Source organism: Toxotes jaculatrix, chromosome 1, assembly GCF_017976425.1.
Source record: "Toxotes jaculatrix isolate fToxJac2 chromosome 1, fToxJac2.pri, whole genome shotgun sequence".
Taxonomy (NCBI): domain Eukaryota; kingdom Metazoa; phylum Chordata; class Actinopteri; family Toxotidae; genus Toxotes; species Toxotes jaculatrix.
The window spans coordinates 9,439,680-9,460,000 of NC_054394.1; the positions used below are offsets into that span (position 1 = coordinate 9,439,680).

Consider the following 20,321-nt stretch of genomic DNA (forward strand, 5'->3'; position numbering starts at 1 on the left):
AATAAAAATTAGAAAGGTTGAGCTGCTTGTCAGTATTCATTAATAGTGGCGGATATTGGATTCTACGCAGACACATTACTGCAGACTTTCAGGCATGGAGGAGTGTGGAGACTATTGGCTGAACTGAAGAGAATCAATAGCAGGGTTTACAACTTAGACACTGGTAGGCATCATCATTACACAACGAAGCCCTCTCACCTGCTGTTATCGACCTCCCTCTCAGGTTTACAGCAGCAGCGAGCAACACTTGGCTTGTCTGGTGATGTCATATATGCTTGTGTATGTGTGCGTCTGGTTTGTAGTAGCAAAGCAAACAACCTGTCTGGGTCACGCAGTAATGTGCTGGGACATGAATAGCCCTATCTGTGGTATCCGTGTTTGAATAAATCACTTGTGGTGGTGTATTGCAAAATACGGCATGGTGATAAGTTGGAGCTGCCGTGTCCAGTGCTAGTAGAGTCTCTGTTGTCCCTGTGTTGTGCTGATAAGCAGGCTCAGCTCTGGGTGGCTAAACAATTTCCTGTACATGGTTTACCCCCACCACCACCTAAGACCACACACCACACACTTCTCAAGAACAATGATTAGCTAGTGAGTTGTTTGGATACACATACCTACAACATGGAAGCTTTGACTTACAGACTCAAAAACACATGGACACAGGAATATGTTTGTACTGGATGGTATTTTGTGTATTTGACATACATTTATATTGAAATGTTTTATACATGTAATATACAACTTAATTTTTAGATTCTATTCTATTCCTAAATCTTAAAACTTAACAAGCAATGAAGCAAGAAAGTGTGAAGTCAAAGGTCATAGTACCCAGAGTCTTTAGAATGATCATGTAGTGTTTCGGAAAAAAAAAAAAAAAGGAACTGGGTAAGGAAAGCTGCCTTTTTTTTCATTGCCCTTGAACATAAAAAAGTACCAGCAAGTAGAGATACACATGCTTATAGAAGAACAGATAATATATTCTCACATACACTGCTCCATCACAATGCAGGCATGAAGTGCAGAGTTGTGCAGTCATCATTTAGTTTCTGATATGAGGCCTATTAAAGATGTTTCATGGATACTGAGTCAGTTTCATTTAGCTGTAAACTGTGAGTAGGGATCCAAATCAATCCTGCTTCTCACATTACCCAGGAGAGAGTTTTTACAGAGTTTCATATTGGCTATACGCAGGCACAAAAGTGAAAACAGTATATAAAAGGAACCTCATATCTGCGGTGTGTGGCACTGATAGGGAGGTGATGGATATAGCCAGTTGGAGGTTGAGAAAATGAACTCAGACTAAAGAGGATGTGGATCAAAGAGAGGGACAGCACCAGTGATCATCGTTAGACTTCCTGCGCACCCCACCACCCCCATCACGCCTTCCTTTACATTACCATTATTAAAAAGGAGAGGACTCTCTTAATAAAGTCTATTAATCACACCGGGGGAGTCGGTTCATCGGTTCACCCTCTCGCGAGGGTCTCTAATCAATCAAGCTCGCTGGTAATGTATTCATGGAAGATGTAAGAAAGGACTTGTTTGACAGTGTTCCAAGGAGGAAGAATTTATTAAGTTCCCTTCACCAGTCAGCCAATCCTGAGGAGTCATGAATACACCCCCACGCTACCCCACCCTTGTCCTCTCCTCCTGGTACTGTGAATAAAAGGGCCTTCATAATGTATGACGTCTGTACAAATATTGGAAACCTCCAAAATATGTCCTCTCATTAACAGTGATGAGTGAAAGTCGGAGTATTGGCATTTGTCAGATATGCTCAGAGTGTAAAGGCACTGTTGTACAAGGCCTCTGCTGTGTCGGGTGATGTAGAGACATCACTCTCGTGCGATCCTCTCAAAAGCCGGAGAAAATGTGTCTTATTAGTTCACACGAGGTGGCGAAATTCTGTGCTACACCGCTGACTAATGTACAAAGCTGAGAAAGCGCAGGGGCTGATGGTTTACTGGGCCGCTGTTAGTGACGTGTGAGTGGAGAGGGTGCAGGAGAGGGGACATCAGGCTGGTAAAATCATGCAGCTGTTGGAAGCAGCAATGAGGCCAGGCCAGGCGTTCTTCATAAACCCACCCCTCTGTTCATCTCCTCACTAAATTCTTTATAAGCAAAGTGACATGGTAAAGAGATGAGGGGATTCAGCTTTCCCCCAGAAACTTGTTAAGAACATTCCTATAATATTTCTATAAAAAAAACTATGTCCCTATAATTTTCTTTTACACTCATTTTAAAAGAATATTCACAAATGTCAACACTAACCACAATATTGTGTGAGTCAGATAAGAAAAGTTGGAAACATACACATACTGGGGCAGAAACATGTTTTATAGAGGAGTGTGCATAAAAAGCCCCTATTGCCTTTGCTTTGTCCTGGGGAAGAACTGAAAGAAGGCTATGCTTGGCTTCAAAGCAGCATTTCCATAATTGCCCTGTAACTCGGGCCTGTCTGCAGGATCTGAAGGGGGCTGAGAAAAGCACAATCTTTCAGCTGGGTGAACGGCAAAAGCCCCAACGCCTCTCCCTCTGGCCTGTCGGCCCTGTCGCCCCCTTCCCCACTTGTTGTCTTTCGGATTCAGTGACAGAATTCCACTCCCTAACCTCCATCAACAAAAGGCATGAAATCAGTGCCCTCCCTCTCTCCCTCTTCGGCCCCAGAGAATGTCACTCCTTCAGGGCCTTTTGTCCTTTGCTCAGCCCAGGGAAACACAACAACCCCTCTCTCCCTGCTCCCTGGCTATTCTTTAACATGTTACTGCTGCACTTTCACTTACATTCTCAATAATGAATGTGCCATAAAACATGCAGGAGACACAGAAGTTGCATATCTTTGGCAAGGGGTAAAATTGAGCTCTCCACCTTCTCTTCTTTCAGCTTCAGAGTGCGACCACTGTAACAAGTTGCCGTGGAGTTCCTTGGCCTGTAAGCCTGCGTATGAAGGTATGTAGTGTTTGGGACATGTGTTCCTGAGAGCAGATTCCCGCTCCTCCCGTGGCCAGCTAAAGCACAGGCCCCAGAGCTTGCAAAAGGGCAACCCCACTCTTGGCCTGGGCAAGCTTTGGGTGGGGGGCGCGGTCGACAGTGGCTCATAAAAGGATTAGTCCACCGCACAAAGACAGTGGGCCACTTCTAAGCCTGACTAGGTCCACAAAGGAGATGACATTTGTCTGTCTTGGTGGCAGGAGGGGGTGTGGCAGAACGGTCCGGGCTGGGGATAGGAGGAGGAGGAGGTGGCACTGGTGGTGGGGCTACAATGACAGAAGGGGTGGATGAGGTGAAAAAACAAGACTGACCCTCTTTATTTGCAGCGGCCTCCTCTTTCACAGGGCACCTCTGGCCCCCTCCATTGGGCTCCTCCAGTGTTTATTTACTCCATGGTTTCTCCCCATTCACACATGGTCCTCTGATGGCTCCATTGGCCAGACCCTTTCAGCTGCCTGGCACTGCCGGTCCACCTTCTCCCAGATCAATGAACACTTCGCAAGACAGATTAAATTTCCTTTTAATGATTCCATCTTTCTCAGATTTTTCCCCTTCTAAATGGCTCTTTAACAGTGCATTACTTTTTCACCCACGTAGCCATACACGGTCTGGTCTCTGAGTATTGAGGGCAAAAGGGAGCAGCAGTCAACAGCGTTCAGGGCAACACAAGCAATGTGATTAGATCGGAAATGAAGTACAATTTATTTTCACTGTGTCAAATGCATCTGTGTTTCCCACACTCTTAATACTGCAGAACTATCCATTAATTAGTAAATAATTACAAGACAGTGAGTATAATTGAGAATCTATTGCTTTATAATGTGGTAAATCTGAATCTGAAAAATCCATGATGTCAAATTTAAATTATTTTGTAGCTGCTTTTAAGCTTGTAGCAAGTAGGCTCCTAATGTTCTTAATTCTGTCTTTACTTTTCTTACTGCCTCGTGTTGAGCAGATTGCCCCTGTGCTTTTTAGACAGTTTAGTACTACAGTGCTACAGTGTGTGCCCCACAGACTCTGAGCATTTAACACAGCGTGGACCTCAGAAATAAGAAGAGGAGTCAATGTTGATTATTGCTCATTAGCCAGGAGAACATCCACTTAACGTGCGAGGAAAGGAGTGACACACCATGCCCCACTGGAAACGGTCCCTGTGTAGCTCAGAGCGAAATGTTAGCTAATGCATTCCATTTGCTCTTTGTAACAGGGAGCAGGTTGGACACGTATGGCGACACAAGCAGGCATGATTACTTTGTTTCTGCCGAAGCATTTTAATCCCTAATTTCATGGACCGATCAGAGGAGAGGCCCTGAGCTCTAAACACGATCACTGGCCCTTCAGTAGCATTTCAATTGAATCCTCATGATCAAGAGGGGGCTTGTCCAGGGCCCCTCAGGAGCAAACATCCTGTGAACAGTGAGGAAATAAGCACCCTTATTCTTATTTATGATAAGGTTCAGTATGATCACATGCAGTTATCTGCTCTTACAGCCTGCCTTTTATTTATATTTTTTAAAATCCATTTTAGGCTGCCATAAATATATATAACATTAATTTGATATTACATATCGTGGTTAGCAGTATCAAACTGATGTGTTTTGACAAATTAAATTTGTTTTTATAGTTGGTTATTTAAGTTACATTTAAATACATTAATTAAGACATACATCAAATAATAAATAGAAGCAAATATTAATAGTATTAAGAGGATTTTTTTCAAAGGTTAACATCTAAGTCTTTTTTCGTTATAACATATTGTGACATTCCTCATGAGCACCTCATGTTCCTTTTGTATTGTAAAATCATCAATGTTCGTGTGATGCTGGTCATTCAAAGCTACTTCCTTCAAGGAAGTGGGCACGAATCTACAAAAAAAAAAAAAAAAAAAAAACTAAACTAAAAACTATTACATCAATCAGCTGGCTGATGCCACTTATGAATATGCATCGCGCGGTTAGATGGGGCTCTCAAGGAGGATAATTGATTAGACAGGAAGGCAACATGGTGAGAGGAGCTCCAAAAGGCTCCGGAGTCTTTCCCTCGGCTGAGTTTGGGGTTTGTTTAAAGCATATCCTAAACCTAGAGAGGATACGGCTCGAGCGAATCAGCGCCTTTCATCTGCCTTCGCTGCCCTGAATTGCAGACATTAAAAAGCTATTGTCCTCGTTGACCATCTGAGTCTAGTCGAGGAATGTGTGACAGACTGTGTCCCTGTGTGTGCGTTTTTAAATATAAACGCAACCATAAATCCAAGGGCTTTAAAATTTAAACTGCGAAAAAAAAGACATTAATAAATAAAGATGAAAACATCACACTATCAACGAAAAGACTGTTTTTCGTTTAGAGCTGTGTAAGTCAGGAAATCAAAGTTTGTCTGCTTGAATAAATTTTAGAATGTTTTAAACATTAAGATATACTTTGACTGCTTTTAAATAAGGTGGATAAAAAAATAAAATAATTTGCATGACTAAGACTTTCATGTCTCCTATGAGTCGTTTCAAGGCTGGAGATGTTTTATAATCTCGGAGAAATTTGAATAATAGGAATATTGACAGCGTTTTTCCACTACGGATTTTTTTTCTCTCTTCTTTTTAACTTTTAATTTTTAATCTTTTATTTCATCTTGCCGAATTAAAAAAAAAGGAAAGAAAAAAGATAGTGAAACAGTTGAATGCGGTTTCAAGGATGGTTGAGTGCTATAGTCTTCAAGTTAAGCATGGCAGCCATGAAACCTTTTTTTTTTATTTCAGTTATTGGCGAGTGTAAGTCAAATTTTATGTATTTAGTATATATTACCAGTTTTGTTTTATTGTTCCTTTTGGTAAATATTTGCATAATTTTTAAGTCAAATGGTTTGCTGCGTGTGACCTGAACTGAAAAGGCCTCTTTGTTTTTCCTTCAATATTTTTGAACTATTGGACCAAAATTAAGAATCTGCACGACTTTTTTTTTTTCAAGACAAAATCTGATCTTTTTTTTTTTCCTTTGAAGCATTAAGAATAATTCTGCTGCTTCATTATGACAGACGCTCTGCGTTTGTACATCACAAAATCACAACACTAAGGCTTGAAAACATCTTTAAAAGGGAATGATACGGTGACAGATTTATAAAAGCAAAATGTCACTATCGAATTTCATATCACAACCGATGGATAAATTCGGATTGGGACCAAAAAAAAAGTGACAACATGAGAAGAATGTGTGTTGTCTGTGCACCAGAACATGGCCGACTGCAAGAGACTGTAGAGGGAGCTCCAACACTAAGTTTACATAAACTTCCTCTGATAAGGGCTCACACATGCAAATGATCACATCACGGGCAAACAAAATAAATGATGTTATTATTAGTTATACAGCGACGATATATTACAATTATACCAAAGAGCAGCGGCAGTTGAGGAAAATGTATGATGTATGTGAGGAGCAAAAGCCTTACAAATTGAGCATGATGAGATGTGGGAGTTGCATTGCAAAGCCAAAATCCATCTTTAGGATCAACTGAAGCTCTTTAACCAAGTAGCAACGATCCCCTAACAGTTATTCATTACCTAAAGTGTCCTTATAAACCGTACATTTTCAGACCAAAATTAATGAAAGAATTATTCATTTTAATGCGACCGCTACGCCTCTATAAGGATAATCCCACAACGTGAATATCCAAATGTATGCCGCAATAATTAGCCTTAAGTCCCGCCACTGTATAAAAAAAGTGTGATAAATCCCTCTCGAATATTTACTTATCACTGCCACGGAGGATGAAGTCTGTGCCTCAGGCTGTCCACTAACACATACACACACAAAAAAAGAAAAAAAAAAAAAAAAAAAACCCAAAGCAATGCAATTCAAGCTGAAACGCACAATAACAGCCATCATCAAAAGCAGCTGTCAAAATACCAACGGCCAAAAACCAACCATTTCTTAAAGTTGCAGCAGTTCATTTATTAGCCAAAATATAGACTTTCTTGTACAATTTGGTTCACAAGTATGTACATATTCTTAACTTTATATACAAAACATTTGAACATCAAATCCTCACAGAACTTACAAAAAGAAAAGAAGAAGAAGAAAAAAACTCACAGACTACAGGTTCATACATTATTACATTAGCAGTTTTACACAGGACATGCTTACAATGTAAGTATACAGAGATGTATTATTCTTATTTTACATTCCTTATTCAAATTAAAAAAGAGAGAGAGAGAGAGAATGGGTGAGGGTTTATGGAGAGGAGAGAACCGAAAGAACCATCGCTGCTTCTAGTTGGTTCTAAGGCCTGGAATATACAGGGGTAAAACAAAATTAAAAAAAAAAAAAAAAGAAAAGAAAAAAGTGATCTAAAAAACACTAATAATAGCCTCATGAAGAGCTAAAACACAAAGTGATATAAAAGTGACAATTGCCTTTCAAAAAACAGCCTGTAGTGAATTTGCATTGAGCTCATTTGCATGACCAAACAAGTAACAAACGAAATAACACAAGCGCACACACAGGGATGAAAAAAGAAAAATGGGAAAAAAATAGAATAAAAGCTAATGCGGGTAAATATGGCGTTTAAAAAAGAAAAAAAATGTGATATGGCATCAAAAAGAAAATTCCCAAACGTCATTAATTGACAGCCTCTCTATCTTTGAACTGGGTGGAAAACTGTTTTTTTAAACGACTTCTCTTCTGCATCCAAGGCACTAAGATCTCTCTGAAATTGTGGCAATGAAAATTAAAATGTATTTAAGTGAACTTCCTATTAACAGAGCCCATCCTGGGTTTTCAGTAAATTTAGTGCTGAAAACTACTCGGTTTCATGGGCTGAGGTTCTTTATGTAAACCATTAAATACAAGCACATGGGCCTTAATATCACGTGGATGTAACAACACCAAATAAAGGGAGGAAAGGGGCACAAAAAAATTTATAACAGTTTTCACCCAATTCCACATTTTCTTAAATGCTTTCTGATGAGGTTTCCATAATTCTCTCGGTCATTTTTTTTTTTCTTCAAAGCAAGTTACACACACACACACACACGCACACACACACACACATCACACACACTGTACTCTGTAAGCTATGACATTGTAACACTGTTCATCTGTGTGGCCTAGAGAGAGAGAGAGAGAGAGAGAGAGAAATCCACGAACAGGCAAAAAAGGCAAAAGGAGGTTTAAAATAATAGAAATGAATGACGGGCAATGGACTAATGTCTTTGTTTTGTAGTTAGGCCTGTTTATACATGCGCGTCTCAGTGTCGGGGACATGTACCTGTGACTGGAGTCTCTGAACTATGACTCTTGTCCTCCGTTTGCCTGCTGCTGTAGAGGGCCAGGCCGGTGGCAGTGGCCTGGTTTGCCAGTCCCAGATAATGATTCGAGTTCAGTAAAGCCAGCTGATGCGCCGAGAAGGCTCGGTTCGTCCAGTTCTGGATTTTCCCAACGGGACAAGAAGAGATGAGTCTGTGAGGGGCGATTATGGTCTGGGCAGCCGGCCCTGCGGAGTTGCTGCCGTTCATTTGCGGCGATTTGCGGGGATTGTCAGGGGCCGTGGCTGTCTCTGCCAAAGACCAGATCTTTGGCTTTTGGGCTGGGGCAGGGTTGTTTTCTGAGGGCGGCGAGCTAACGGACACCGGGTTCAGTTTGAGCGGTTCTCCGTTCGGCTGGGACGCTTTGATGTCCAAAGAAGAGTGGTGATGGTGGTGGTGGTGGTGGCTGTGGAAGTGCTCTCCTCCTCTCTCCACGTCTTTGCCATCTTTCCCCACAGCCTTTAGAAACCTCGGGTCGGACCCTTGTAAATCCTCAAAGCCGTCAGAAATCTCAGAGTCACTCCTCCCGTCTAGTTTAATATCTGAATGCAGGTCATCCTGGTCGTCCAAGTCGTCCTTGTTCTCAATATTTTCCGTGTCGATGTTCTCCAAGTCGATCTCCTCCTCGTCCTCCCTCTTGTCCCCCTCCTCCCCCTCGTGATCGCTGCCGTAAACATTTCCCTCTTCGTCGGTGCGGTTCCTGGGGGCCCAGGTCATCTTGTTCTCCTTCTTTAGCCTCCTCCTGGCGTTGGCGAACCAGGTGGACACCTGGGTGAGGGTCATTTTGGTGATGATGGCCAGCATGATCTTCTCGCCCTTGGTTGGGTAGGGGTTCTTGCGGTGTTCACTGAGCCAGGCCTTCAGGGTGCTGGTGCTCTCCCTGGTGGCGTTTTTGGGTCTGGATGGGTCACCGAACTGATATTGGCCATATGGGTAAAAAGCAGGATGATGGTGGGCAAACCCTGGGTGCTGGACACCGGGACTGTCTTTCAGTTCATACTGAGCACCCTGGAAAGACAAAGAATCATAGAGTCAGAGGGATTCATTAGGCTGAAAATATTAATACCATCAATGCCATACTTTGTCTGGAATTCTTCTTCATGATCAATATAATTATGCCCCACGGTGTGAAGTGAATTGACGGTAATAACACAACAATTAGGTTATTAGGAATGTGTAAACAAACAAAACGGTCAGTGTCATGTAATGTCATTTTTGTCACAACTTTAAATCGTTATCCACGTCCCACAAGCTTCAGAACTCAGTGGGGAAAAAAATGATTATTTTTAAGTTATTTAAACCGAACACTTGCAAGAACAAGACTTTACTTTTGCACACTTTTACCTCACCTAAACCTGTAAACCTCCCACAGCACGTTGCATCATTTCATTAACTCCTTTGTCATCAGTTTCAGGAAATAATGTACTCACAATAAGCCTAAAGCACAGTGTGTAAATGTATTACTTTTGAACCACTTTTTAACTAAATCTCACAAAAGATTCAGCGAAGAAGTTCACCACGGCGCTCCAAAAAAGTTTAGACTTTAAAAAGTGCCAATAAACCTCTCCGAAAGGCCCGTGCACTTTTTTTTTTTTTTTTTTTTTTTTTTTAACTTTTCGGACGTAACATAAAAGTTATGGGTGACTTAAACAGACACAGGAGTGACTCACCAATTGATTGAAAATGGATATATCGTTTGAGTAGGGGAGAAACGCTCCATAGCCCTGCGCTGCTGCGGCGAAAGGAGATCCATACATAGTGGAGAGGACGTTGGAGAGTGCGCCGGACGGGCTGAGCTCTGTCCCGGCCCGGGCATTGCTGGCGATCCCCTGGCGCTCCGGCGGGTATATCGGTCGGATGTACTGATATCCCAGCTGAGGGAAAGACATGGTGGTAGGAAAAGGGAAAAAAGTCTGCTGCAGTCTCACAAAGCAAGGGAATTGCCTCGATATCCACTTTTACAGTGTGAGCATGTGAGCAACAAAAGGTGCAAGCAAGGGAAGTCTATATTTCCTCGGGAACAGCCAGTGTAAACGATCCGGTTGCGCCCCTTATTTCTTCCTCTTCTTCTTCTCTCCACCCTCACTTCCCTATTGATCTGGATGGACTAAGGTCAGGTCCTTACAGATTGCTTTAGATTATTGGGACTCCCTTGCTCAGATTGACATTTCTAGTCGTTTAGAAGCCCCTCCTATTTCTCAAATCTCACCCCTCGCATACACACACCACACACCAACCACCTCTCTCTCTCTCCCTCCCTCCCTCTCTCTCTCTCTCTCTCCCTCTCTCTCTCTCTCTCTCTCTCTCTCTCTCTCAGATAAGTGCGCTGACGTCGCCGGCTCTTATTTGAATGGGGTTTCAAATCTCATTTTATGGCTCGCCAATCTATTTCATTTGTTATTTGTTCGCGTCTGTCCTGCCACATATTTTTTTCTGTGTTAATTCACAAATTCTGGCCATTTGCACAACAGTAAGCATTTTGGTGTCGGTGACTGATTAACTTTTTTTTTTTTTTTGTCGGCATTCTCCTTTTAACACACCAATGCAGGAGGGAGAAAGTTTTCTTTGTCGAACTAAATTTGGAGACTGGTCTACAAGAGCACACTTGTTTTTAAAAAAAAAAGTAAATTCGGGAAGTAATGGTTAAGTTTAAAAGCACTTAAAGCCATTTTTACCCCCTTTTTTGATCAGTGAGAAAGAGTTTACACACACCTTTTTGAATTGACATACATCTATATTTAAAAAAGAAAATCTTTTGAGGCAGTGTCAAACAAATCACAATAAAAAAAACCCCTGAAAAAAATTAATAATGAATGCGTTTGTAGCTACTCACGGTGGTCATGCTTTGTAATGACCCTGGATCACAGGTTAGACACACCTTTCTTTTTTTTAAAATTTTATTTATCGCCACATCAATGGATGCAAGCTGTGTTTTCTTACACTGGTTTCGAGGTGTTATGGGCTCCTGGTGGCCGGCGAATCGGAGTCAGTTCATTCTTTAATTTGAGACATCAAACGGGTCGCATGTAAGCCACTTGACATCAAAGAGGAAGCTGATGATTGGCGCATTACGCTGTTAATGAAGACTAAGTGTAAAGTGCCTACAATGATAAGTAATATACATTTTAGTGGATTGGGCTGAGAAGATGTTTATTCTGGGAAATAACACTGATTCCATGATACAAGAGTAAAAAAAAAATGAATAAATAAATAAAAACAATAAATCAACATCACTATTATTATTATTGTCAACAACAACAACAATAAAAAATATGCTAAAAAAAAATAATACGAATAATAATCATAACGCGTGAATAAACATCGCTCGAGGAAAAGCTTAAGTCTGCAAATAATTCAGTGATTTTAAGCTCTTTAATCCACTAAAAACAAAACGATCATCTTGACAGACTGCACCTTAAGAAATCCATTTGATAATTTTGATGCAACCTGATGTTTCTTGTAAATAATGCGGATTAAAACAAAACAAGGGAGTCAGAATTGAAATTCCACGAATCAATATACAAAAGTGTGTAGGGGACAACCATAATCGCATTTCAACCCGACTTTGTACCAGCATCTGTTTTGTTAATCGTTTGCAAAACAACTGCAGAGGTTGAATTAATATTCATACCACTTTATTTGAATATGGTAGAAGTCTTACTGTATTATTGACAGCGAGACAAAATCTCATCAATCTCAGTTTAGTTTTGATAATGCGATCCCGGTTTCCAAGAACTCTCAACTTGTATAAACCTTTAATCTTCTTTTGAAGCAGATAGTTATCATTGTCTGGGAGGGATAATAGCAGCTGTAATTTCTTATATAGAGCTACCCATAAGGATACGCCTTGTTTCTGTAAAACTCTGTCCTGAATCTGTGTGTGTTCTTCGCCGACATCCACCCCAACCCGGATTATGGGGTTATTAATTACAGCGGCTTGCTGGTGCCATCCGACCGGAATGGTAATCACTACATAGCAGTCAATAGTACGCTCACACTTAAGGCGCACACTCATGCGCGCACGCAAATACACACATAACATCGACCTGCAAAACCGGGGGGGTCCAGACAGTGGTGAAGTGAAGGGTGGTTAAAGATAAGTGGATTGTATCTGACATTTTGGATACACGGCAGCGTAATAAATGTAAAGAAAGCTGTGAAGTTTAAGAGACAAAAAAATCAGAGGAGAGTGAGTGAGTGAGTGAGAGAGAGAGAGAGAGAGAGAGAGAGAGAGAGAGAGAGAGACAGAGAGAGAGAGACAACGTGGCTGGGCCGGGATAAACGTTAGAAGTGAGAGTATAAATCTGAGAGTCCAGCGCAGTGTCTGCCTGCTGGTGTCCGCTAAGCAGCGCTCCGGGTCCTGATGGACACGTGTCTCATCCCCGGGACCACGTCGCTTGGACGTGGCCCCCCTCCCCAACCCAATCCACTCCACCCACGCCGTGTGGACCGTGTCTGATTTATTGCCTCCAACCAAACGCACCACGCACTAACTTAACACTTTCACACCGACCCGGGAAACTGGCGTAGCCATAAAAGCATTAAGACGCCGCTCCCCTCTCTCCTAAAGAGAGTCTCAGTAAACAGTAAACTAAACCTCTGCTTGACTTCCGTAGACACACACACATCGGAACAGGCCTGAATTCAACACAGGAAAAAGCAGAACTGTGGCCACAGAGAATCATTTTGATAATTTTATTTACTTGGAATAAATCCTATTATTATTATTATTATTATTATTATTACTATTATTATTATTATTTACATCTGGTTTAAATGAGTTTTCTTAATTCTTGTGGAAGAATGCTGGGAGCGCGCTGGAGCCAATTTAATTTGTAGGTGCTGTAAAAAGAGGGCAATCATACACGAGTGACTTGAGGGCTGTTTTGTAGAGAGCTCTTTGACGGTAATTATGCAGATGACACAATTTCACATTCTCATAAGCAAACATACACGGCCTATCGCTCAACAGTAGTTTCTTATGCAATACACAGGGCTCCAGCGACACGTCGCAAATGATGAACCGAGGCTCTGCAAAACAGGCGAGATCAAAGGCTTCAAACGGAGGCACTTCAAATTACACATTTGGATCTTTTCCATAACGCCCCAGTGACAGAAAAAAAGGGGGGAAAAATCATCACACGTATCTTATCACACATGGAATCAATTTTAAGGGAGCCATTGCTGATCAGCATTGGTTAATTACGGTGAAGAATGAGGATTTGAAAAGAATACGGAATTAATAACCCTCGGATGCTTAGAGTTGCTTGGAGTGTGTGTGTGTGAGTGTGTAAGTAAGAGGGAGAGAGACTGACAGGGAGAGAGAGAGAGAGAGAATTGAGATTTTCTTGACCTGCTTGACAAACCAGCTCTCATTTTGGTAAGCATTTCTTGAAAGGGGGACTTAAGTCAAAATGCAGTAGCTTGCAGAGTTTGTTTAGACTCACCAGAATTCTCCAGCTTCAGTTTCAGGAGCACAAACTGCTGCTGTAATTATGATATATGATATAGTGCAGTGCAGGGATTTACAGCTTTTTCAATATGATCAAGAAAAGCTACTGGTCAGCTGAAGCTAGATATATGAGCTACAGTATATTTGATATCTGTCAGAATGATAAAACTAACTGACAAAACACATAAGAAAAAGTCTCTGTAATTCATGAAAGTGACTATTGGTATTATGCTATCTTATTACAAAGCAATTATTCTTAGCTGTTGGGAATATACATGGCTGTTGTTGTCAATCAGAAATGTTCCTCGGCGGGTTTAAACTTGGGTAACCTAAAAAACTAACTGTGCAACACATTCAATCTCCAAATATGCTCATTCAAATTCATGTCCCATTAGGGTGAAATAAAGGGCCAATAAATCTTACAGTGTTTAAAGAACAGTGAGGCTTAATCCAATAAATGAATTAGTTTCTAAAATTAATTGTTCTTAGCAGCAGAAGCAAGTGTACTTTGAAAATACATTTAAAGTTTAATTTTTTTCACTGTTAGGGTAATTTAAATAGTATGATTTTAATTACATTACACCAGCCAATCATGCATATTAAACAGATAGCCTAACTTTGATTTGCATTAGTGGCAAAGTAAAGCATTTTGGAACCGTTCCTCCTGCTCACACCATTTGGAAACAAATTAATAGTCAATGGACTGCAACTTATTAAACCCGGTTATGACAGCAGATCAAAGTGTGAATTAATGCATTACCTTGCAAGTGTTTTATATTAACTTGTTAACTTCTGGGTTTAGGCTACTGCTAAATTTAAACAGTCTTTCAGGGTAAGCAAATGGATTGAGTTAGAGATCCATTTTAGATTTAGGCCTTGAACAGAGCTTTGACTGAGCAGCCAGCAGCTCAACTGTGTGCATACACATTATTAACTTAAATACTATATTTATGGGCCTGTGTATGTGGGATGTTGACTATTATATGAACAACTCAAATTACAGAGTGCCCATATGTGCTTCAAAATAGTGTATCCATAGTAGCTCTAGATGCTTACTCTCTCTTAATATCTGTCTATATAATATTCTCTAATGAATGTCTGACCCATCACCTCTGTGAAATGTAATATTGTTAAATAGACTTTGTCTGCCAATTTTACTCAATAGTATGGTTGTTGAAGTAGCGTATCTTTTACTTCCTTCTACAGTATTCCTTTATTATGCCTGAAGTATATTATACATACTTTATACTTCACCTATGATGCTCATATAAACCCCCCAAAATTATATCTGGGATACTAATTCATTTTGCACCGGGAGACTGGAGGAGAACGGGTGAAAATAGAGGGACAAAGCCACACACAACAAAAAAACTGATACTTTACTCTGGTTTAGCTCTAAGCTAAAATTAATGGACAGGTCAAAACAGATCAAGTGCTTTTCATGAAAATCATGCACTCCCCATGTTGTATTTGTAATCCAGTGTAACTTTAAATTCTGATCATTATCATTATTATATGACTATACATGTATGTATGATTAGTAAAAAAAAAAAATAGTCCAGGCCTGTGTAAAACATGTGAAATGTCAATAATATATAGGCTACATTTTCTCAGTGACAGTGTAAACAGATGATCCATAAACCCTAACATTAAATCCAATAGATCAGCTGAAAATGAGTGTTATCACTTCATTTTATTATATTACTACCACATGGCACCTCAGTGAGGAATCATGGATCAACTGACTCTATAATAACACAATGCTCACACTGTAGACATTTGCTATGCTTTGTGAGTGTTGTAAGTGCCTTTAACAATGCTGCATTGAAGGTGAGTTGTTTTTTTTCCCGTTTGTTTCCTCTCTGCCCACTCACTCTCACTCCATCTGCTGCAGTTTCCCCTGTATCAGTAACACAAGGCATTGATTTTACGGTAAAGTCACTTTGTAAAGGGAATGAGTAACTCTGGGCCCCACTATCACTGTATTACACGGGTATGGCCCACGTAACAAGATGAACATTGATTCAGCATTACGGATGATCGATAATGAAATAAGTAACTTCAGGGCCAAATTAAAATGCAAGCTGGCTTGATGTTGCCAGGCTCTGTGAGAGGTGACGGGAGGAGAGAGGGAGTAAGAGGGAGGGAGAGGGAAAGTCAGAGAGGGAGAGGGGGAGAGGAAGATTACAAGCTGGCGGCCAAAGAGAGTTCCCTGTGTACAATGATGGTGATGACAATTTTAGGATGTTTATAATGATCATGAAGACAGGGATAGCTTTAGTGTCCTCAGAGTAGCTGATCTTTTATTTATTATTAAGCACTAATGTTGCCAGATATTATTTACTCGTGGATTTACAATCATGTGACCAGGCTGCAGTCAAGTCACTTTCAATACAAAATGTTGTAGCTTTTTTAAACTTACCTTGAATTAAAAAAAACATCAGAATGAAGTTATTTAATGTGTCATTGAATACTATTATTCTACATTTCAAACTACATCTAATGTAAACTGACCCCATCTGTGATTAGGCTGGTCTGTTTGTTTTAATGGAGCAACTCGCCACTTGGCATTTAGTGTAAATGTATCATCATACTCCCCTTGGTATCATAGTAAGCCATGGATGAGAAATAATGTGGATGAATGATCTGTTGCTTCTAGATGAAGGAATCAAAATGATGGTATGTCTTCTTTAGCTCATCTAAATTGTTTATTTGTCCATTGATCAGCAGAGTAATATGTATTCCTGGCACTTTAAAAGCCCTTTCAGTAGGCCAGTCAAGAGTTTTACTTGATTCTTTCACTGTTTATGTTTCTAGTACGGGTTTTGCAGAACATAACACGCAATATGTTATACAGTTATACAATTTCCCAGAGCATCCACTCTGTTCAAGTCTCCTTATTTCCCAGATTTGCACTTATAGTCTGTGGAGCCAAACCAGCACATCCTCGAGGAAACACCAGCTTTCTACCACAACCATCCAACAAAAGGCCTATCATAACCCATGATCTGTTTCTCTCTTGAAAGCATAACATGGTTTTATTTATTATGGAGTGCCTTGATCCAGTGGTAGCCAGTGATGCCCTTTCATGGCCCCGAAGCTCGACACTACGGCCAGACAAATATCAGTTTCCCAGCAATTTTGGCCTACTGAGCCAGACAAAGCCTCAGTCTTTCCAGCTGTTGCTGCTGCTGATTTGAGGCTGGAGAAGAGGCAGCTGTACCAACATGGTTGAGTGGAGCCTCCTCATCTGTGTGGTGGCCTGGATTTTGCAGGGGGTGTAGGGTAAGTAGTAGGTGGCATGGTAGTGCATCCAAGGAGGGATTTAAAATCGGGACATGGGCCACTGTAAAACTGAGTCTTTCTGTGATGCTACAATGTCCATGCATAATTGAAGATGGATCGTTGTAGATGACACTGAAGTGACTATTTGGTTGCATTACAAGTCTGGAAAAGTTGACTGTAACCAGTATCAACTATGTTGACACTGGACTGATGCCACTACTCACATGCGCAAGCCTTGATAAAAGATTAAAGTATTCAGGGTTCAGAGTGTATTACATTACGGGGGTTGCAGGAAGTGTTTTGACCATTCATTTGCACCATTTGAATCATCTATGGCTGTTTTCCACTTGGTTCCCCATATTAATTTATCATTTTAAAAATGCACAGTAATCAGTGTTGTTGAATGACTTGTCACAGTATCATGAAACCATACTAACACCATTACTGATCAGTTTTGGCAAAATCATGATAAAAATGTATATTGATTATATGGTCCCTCATGCAAAAATTAAATATATCTTGCAGGACATAGCAACAAGACCTTTTAGAGGAGAAAGAAATGGTCATATTTGAATTAACTGGATATAAATCCATCTGATTCATGATTTTACCCCAGCGAAAACTTTGAATTGGTTTTTATAATTAGCACTTCCTCATTAATTATTTACCAAGTGTAGCAGAATTTGTTCCTTTTAGGATTCAAATAGGATTCAGTCACCGAGGAAGAACTGCAATGTTGTGACAGATTTTGCCTCCCATCCGGTAAAAAACAGCAAGTCTCTGTGGTGAAGTTAAGCAATTATTGCAAAGACAGAGCTGTTGGGATAGAGGGAGAAATGCAAAAATACTTCCAAGAAACATTATTTTGTGATGAAGGAGCAGAATTAACAATGGCATCATGAGAAAATACCTCGTGCCTTCACATTGGCATCTCTATCACCTTGTATTTCGCTATCTAGCACTCCATTTTCATGAGTGGCATCAGCAGCCATGAGAGCAGATCCTGTGATGGTATGTTATGGAGGTCGGGTGTGGACCTTGCTTTTATAATCAGCCCTATTGAGTGGCTCAGCATGCCAATGGACTGAGGTCAGAGGAGACTACAAGCAAACACATAAACCTCAGCAGGGCAGCTTTGATTAGGATTTACCCACCTAAACCCTGCACGTATTAATGAAGATGGTGCCGAGCAATGAGTGACGCAATGAATACCTGTGAGCACATTTACGTGTCTGTGTCTTGTGTTTGTGGTGTGTGTGTCTCTGCTCCCACATACAGGTGTTATCTTGGCACTTGAAACACATCATGCTATTATTAGCCCATTATGCTTAAAACACCAGCTAATAGGCTGAGGCGATGGTGAGGCAAGTCTGAAGATGATGGTGACAAACTGCCTCGCTGACCATGCACAGTGCATACATGTTACCACTGTAAACAAAGGCAAGTTGGCAGAGCTGTACATGTTTAATCAAAAACATGGAAACAAGCCCTCACACTTGAGCAAATTGGGCAACTCAGCATTTTTTTAAGGTGGTGGTTTGGGCTTTACTGTTCCTTTTTCATTTGCGTCCAACAGTAGTTGGACAGTTTTTGGAAGCTCTGGGTGACAGGTGAAAATGACCAAATGTTGACTATTATTTTAGTCTGTTGTGTGTTTTTCTTACTTCTTCTTCTTTGTCTTTTGGGGGTGAGCCTAGATGTCTATGGATTGTCGAACTTTTTGACCCTTAATATGCTGGTCCCTCCAACAGCTGTCCCAGAGAAAGATAGCATCTAAATTCTGGGTCCAACATTGACATGGCTATTCATTGTTCCCAGAGGATGCATCGTAGTGATTTTGCTGACCCACCATTTGGCCAAGGACATGGTGACAAGATACAGGTGCCTCAAAAACAGATGGCTGGATTTCCATAAAATTTCCAGTTGGTATTCGCATCCCTGGGACAATGAATCCATATGTCTCTGATTTGGACACCCCATAAGATTTACCTTTGGACAAAACGTCATCCAACTTTCCATACAGGATATCTCATGTTTTCACAGGAGAGTGTTGTGAAAATGTTTTACAGTAGATTCTTATTCGTGAGAGGATAAAAAATAAACTTGTGATGATTGATATTTTTTATTTTTTATTTCATGAGCTTTTCTCTTGTTCCAGTCTCAGGATAATCTTTGTCTTTCAGGATCCACCATTAAGAGCGTGAGGGCTTGAGAGCTCTAAAAACAGCTAAACTGTCAGTATGTTGATCACTCAGTGCAACAGTCTCATATTTTGAGGTGTAATGAACACTATATCCTCCAGTGTATGCCAACAAACAAGACAAACAATCCCCAAAAAACATGTCTTCTCATCTTGTTTGGGTTTTGAATGTGTGTGAGCACGTGTGCACAGCTACACACATGTGCTTGCAGACACATGTGTCTGTGTGTGCATGCAAGTGTGTGTGTCTGAGCCTGTCTGTTGTACAACAAGCACTAGAGCAAGACTGGACCCAGCTGTCAGGTCACTGCTGTCACAACCAATAATGATTACCCTCTCCCTGCTCCTTGATTCCTGCTTCATAACCACGAACGCAGGGGAGATCCGCCCCTTTTAGGAGAACAATGCATCCATGAGTGGGCCTCATCATTGCCCACGCCCACTCTTATCAGCCCTCTGAGGGGCCTGCCAGACCCCATTTCTCTGTGTTTGTGTGTGTGTGGATATCTACTAATCTTTGTGTATCTGTCAGATTTTTCCTGTGAGCACCACTGGCCCGACGTTCTCTCCCCAGACCCACAATGATTCCAGCCCTTCTGGCAGTGGTAGATTATATACCAATCAATACATATGGGCTGCAGATTTTATAAAGCAAAAAAAAAGGAGCAGTCCGCTCTTCAAACGATGCTCTCTCACCATTAAGTTGACATAAATCATGAAGCTAGTTGCGTTCAACTTCTCTCTCGCTTTTTTTCATAATCTTTGACGCCAAAAGGACACCAAGTTCAGCACATGTCAGTCCTCTCAAACCTTCACCCACTTCTCAGGCAGCCACATTAGCAGACTTAAACAATATGTACATCTCTCATCAGCATCATTTGGTGGGATTGGATAGCAGTTAGAGCATATATTAAAGAGGCCTCACAGCCTGTCAGCTTTGCCTGCAATGTCTAATGAAATGAGCGCCCCAGAGCAGCAGTGGATTAGGAACACAGGCAAGGAGTATATATTCATGTATATATACACATGATTATATATTGGAAAAGTGTCTGCATGATATTCCCAAGGTCCCTTTAAGCCTCCTGACCGGCAAAGCATTCAG

General features: G+C 40.9%; 1 protein-coding gene across 1 annotated transcript; it reads right to left on the reverse strand.

Annotated features, from left to right (window-relative positions):
• Positions 1 to 6,917: 6,917 nt before the first annotated feature.
• irx3a (iroquois homeobox 3a) lies at positions 6,918 to 10,468 on the reverse strand. Its single transcript, XM_041045873.1, has 2 exons — positions 9,953 to 10,468; positions 6,918 to 9,290 (listed from the first exon to the last, which is right to left on the reverse strand). The coding sequence occupies exons 1-2, from the start codon at positions 10,169 to 10,171 to the stop codon at positions 8,226 to 8,228; spliced, it is 1,284 nt and encodes a 427-aa protein (XP_040901807.1). The 5' UTR covers positions 10,172 to 10,468; the 3' UTR covers positions 6,918 to 8,225.
• Positions 10,469 to 20,321: the final 9,853 nt, after the last annotated feature.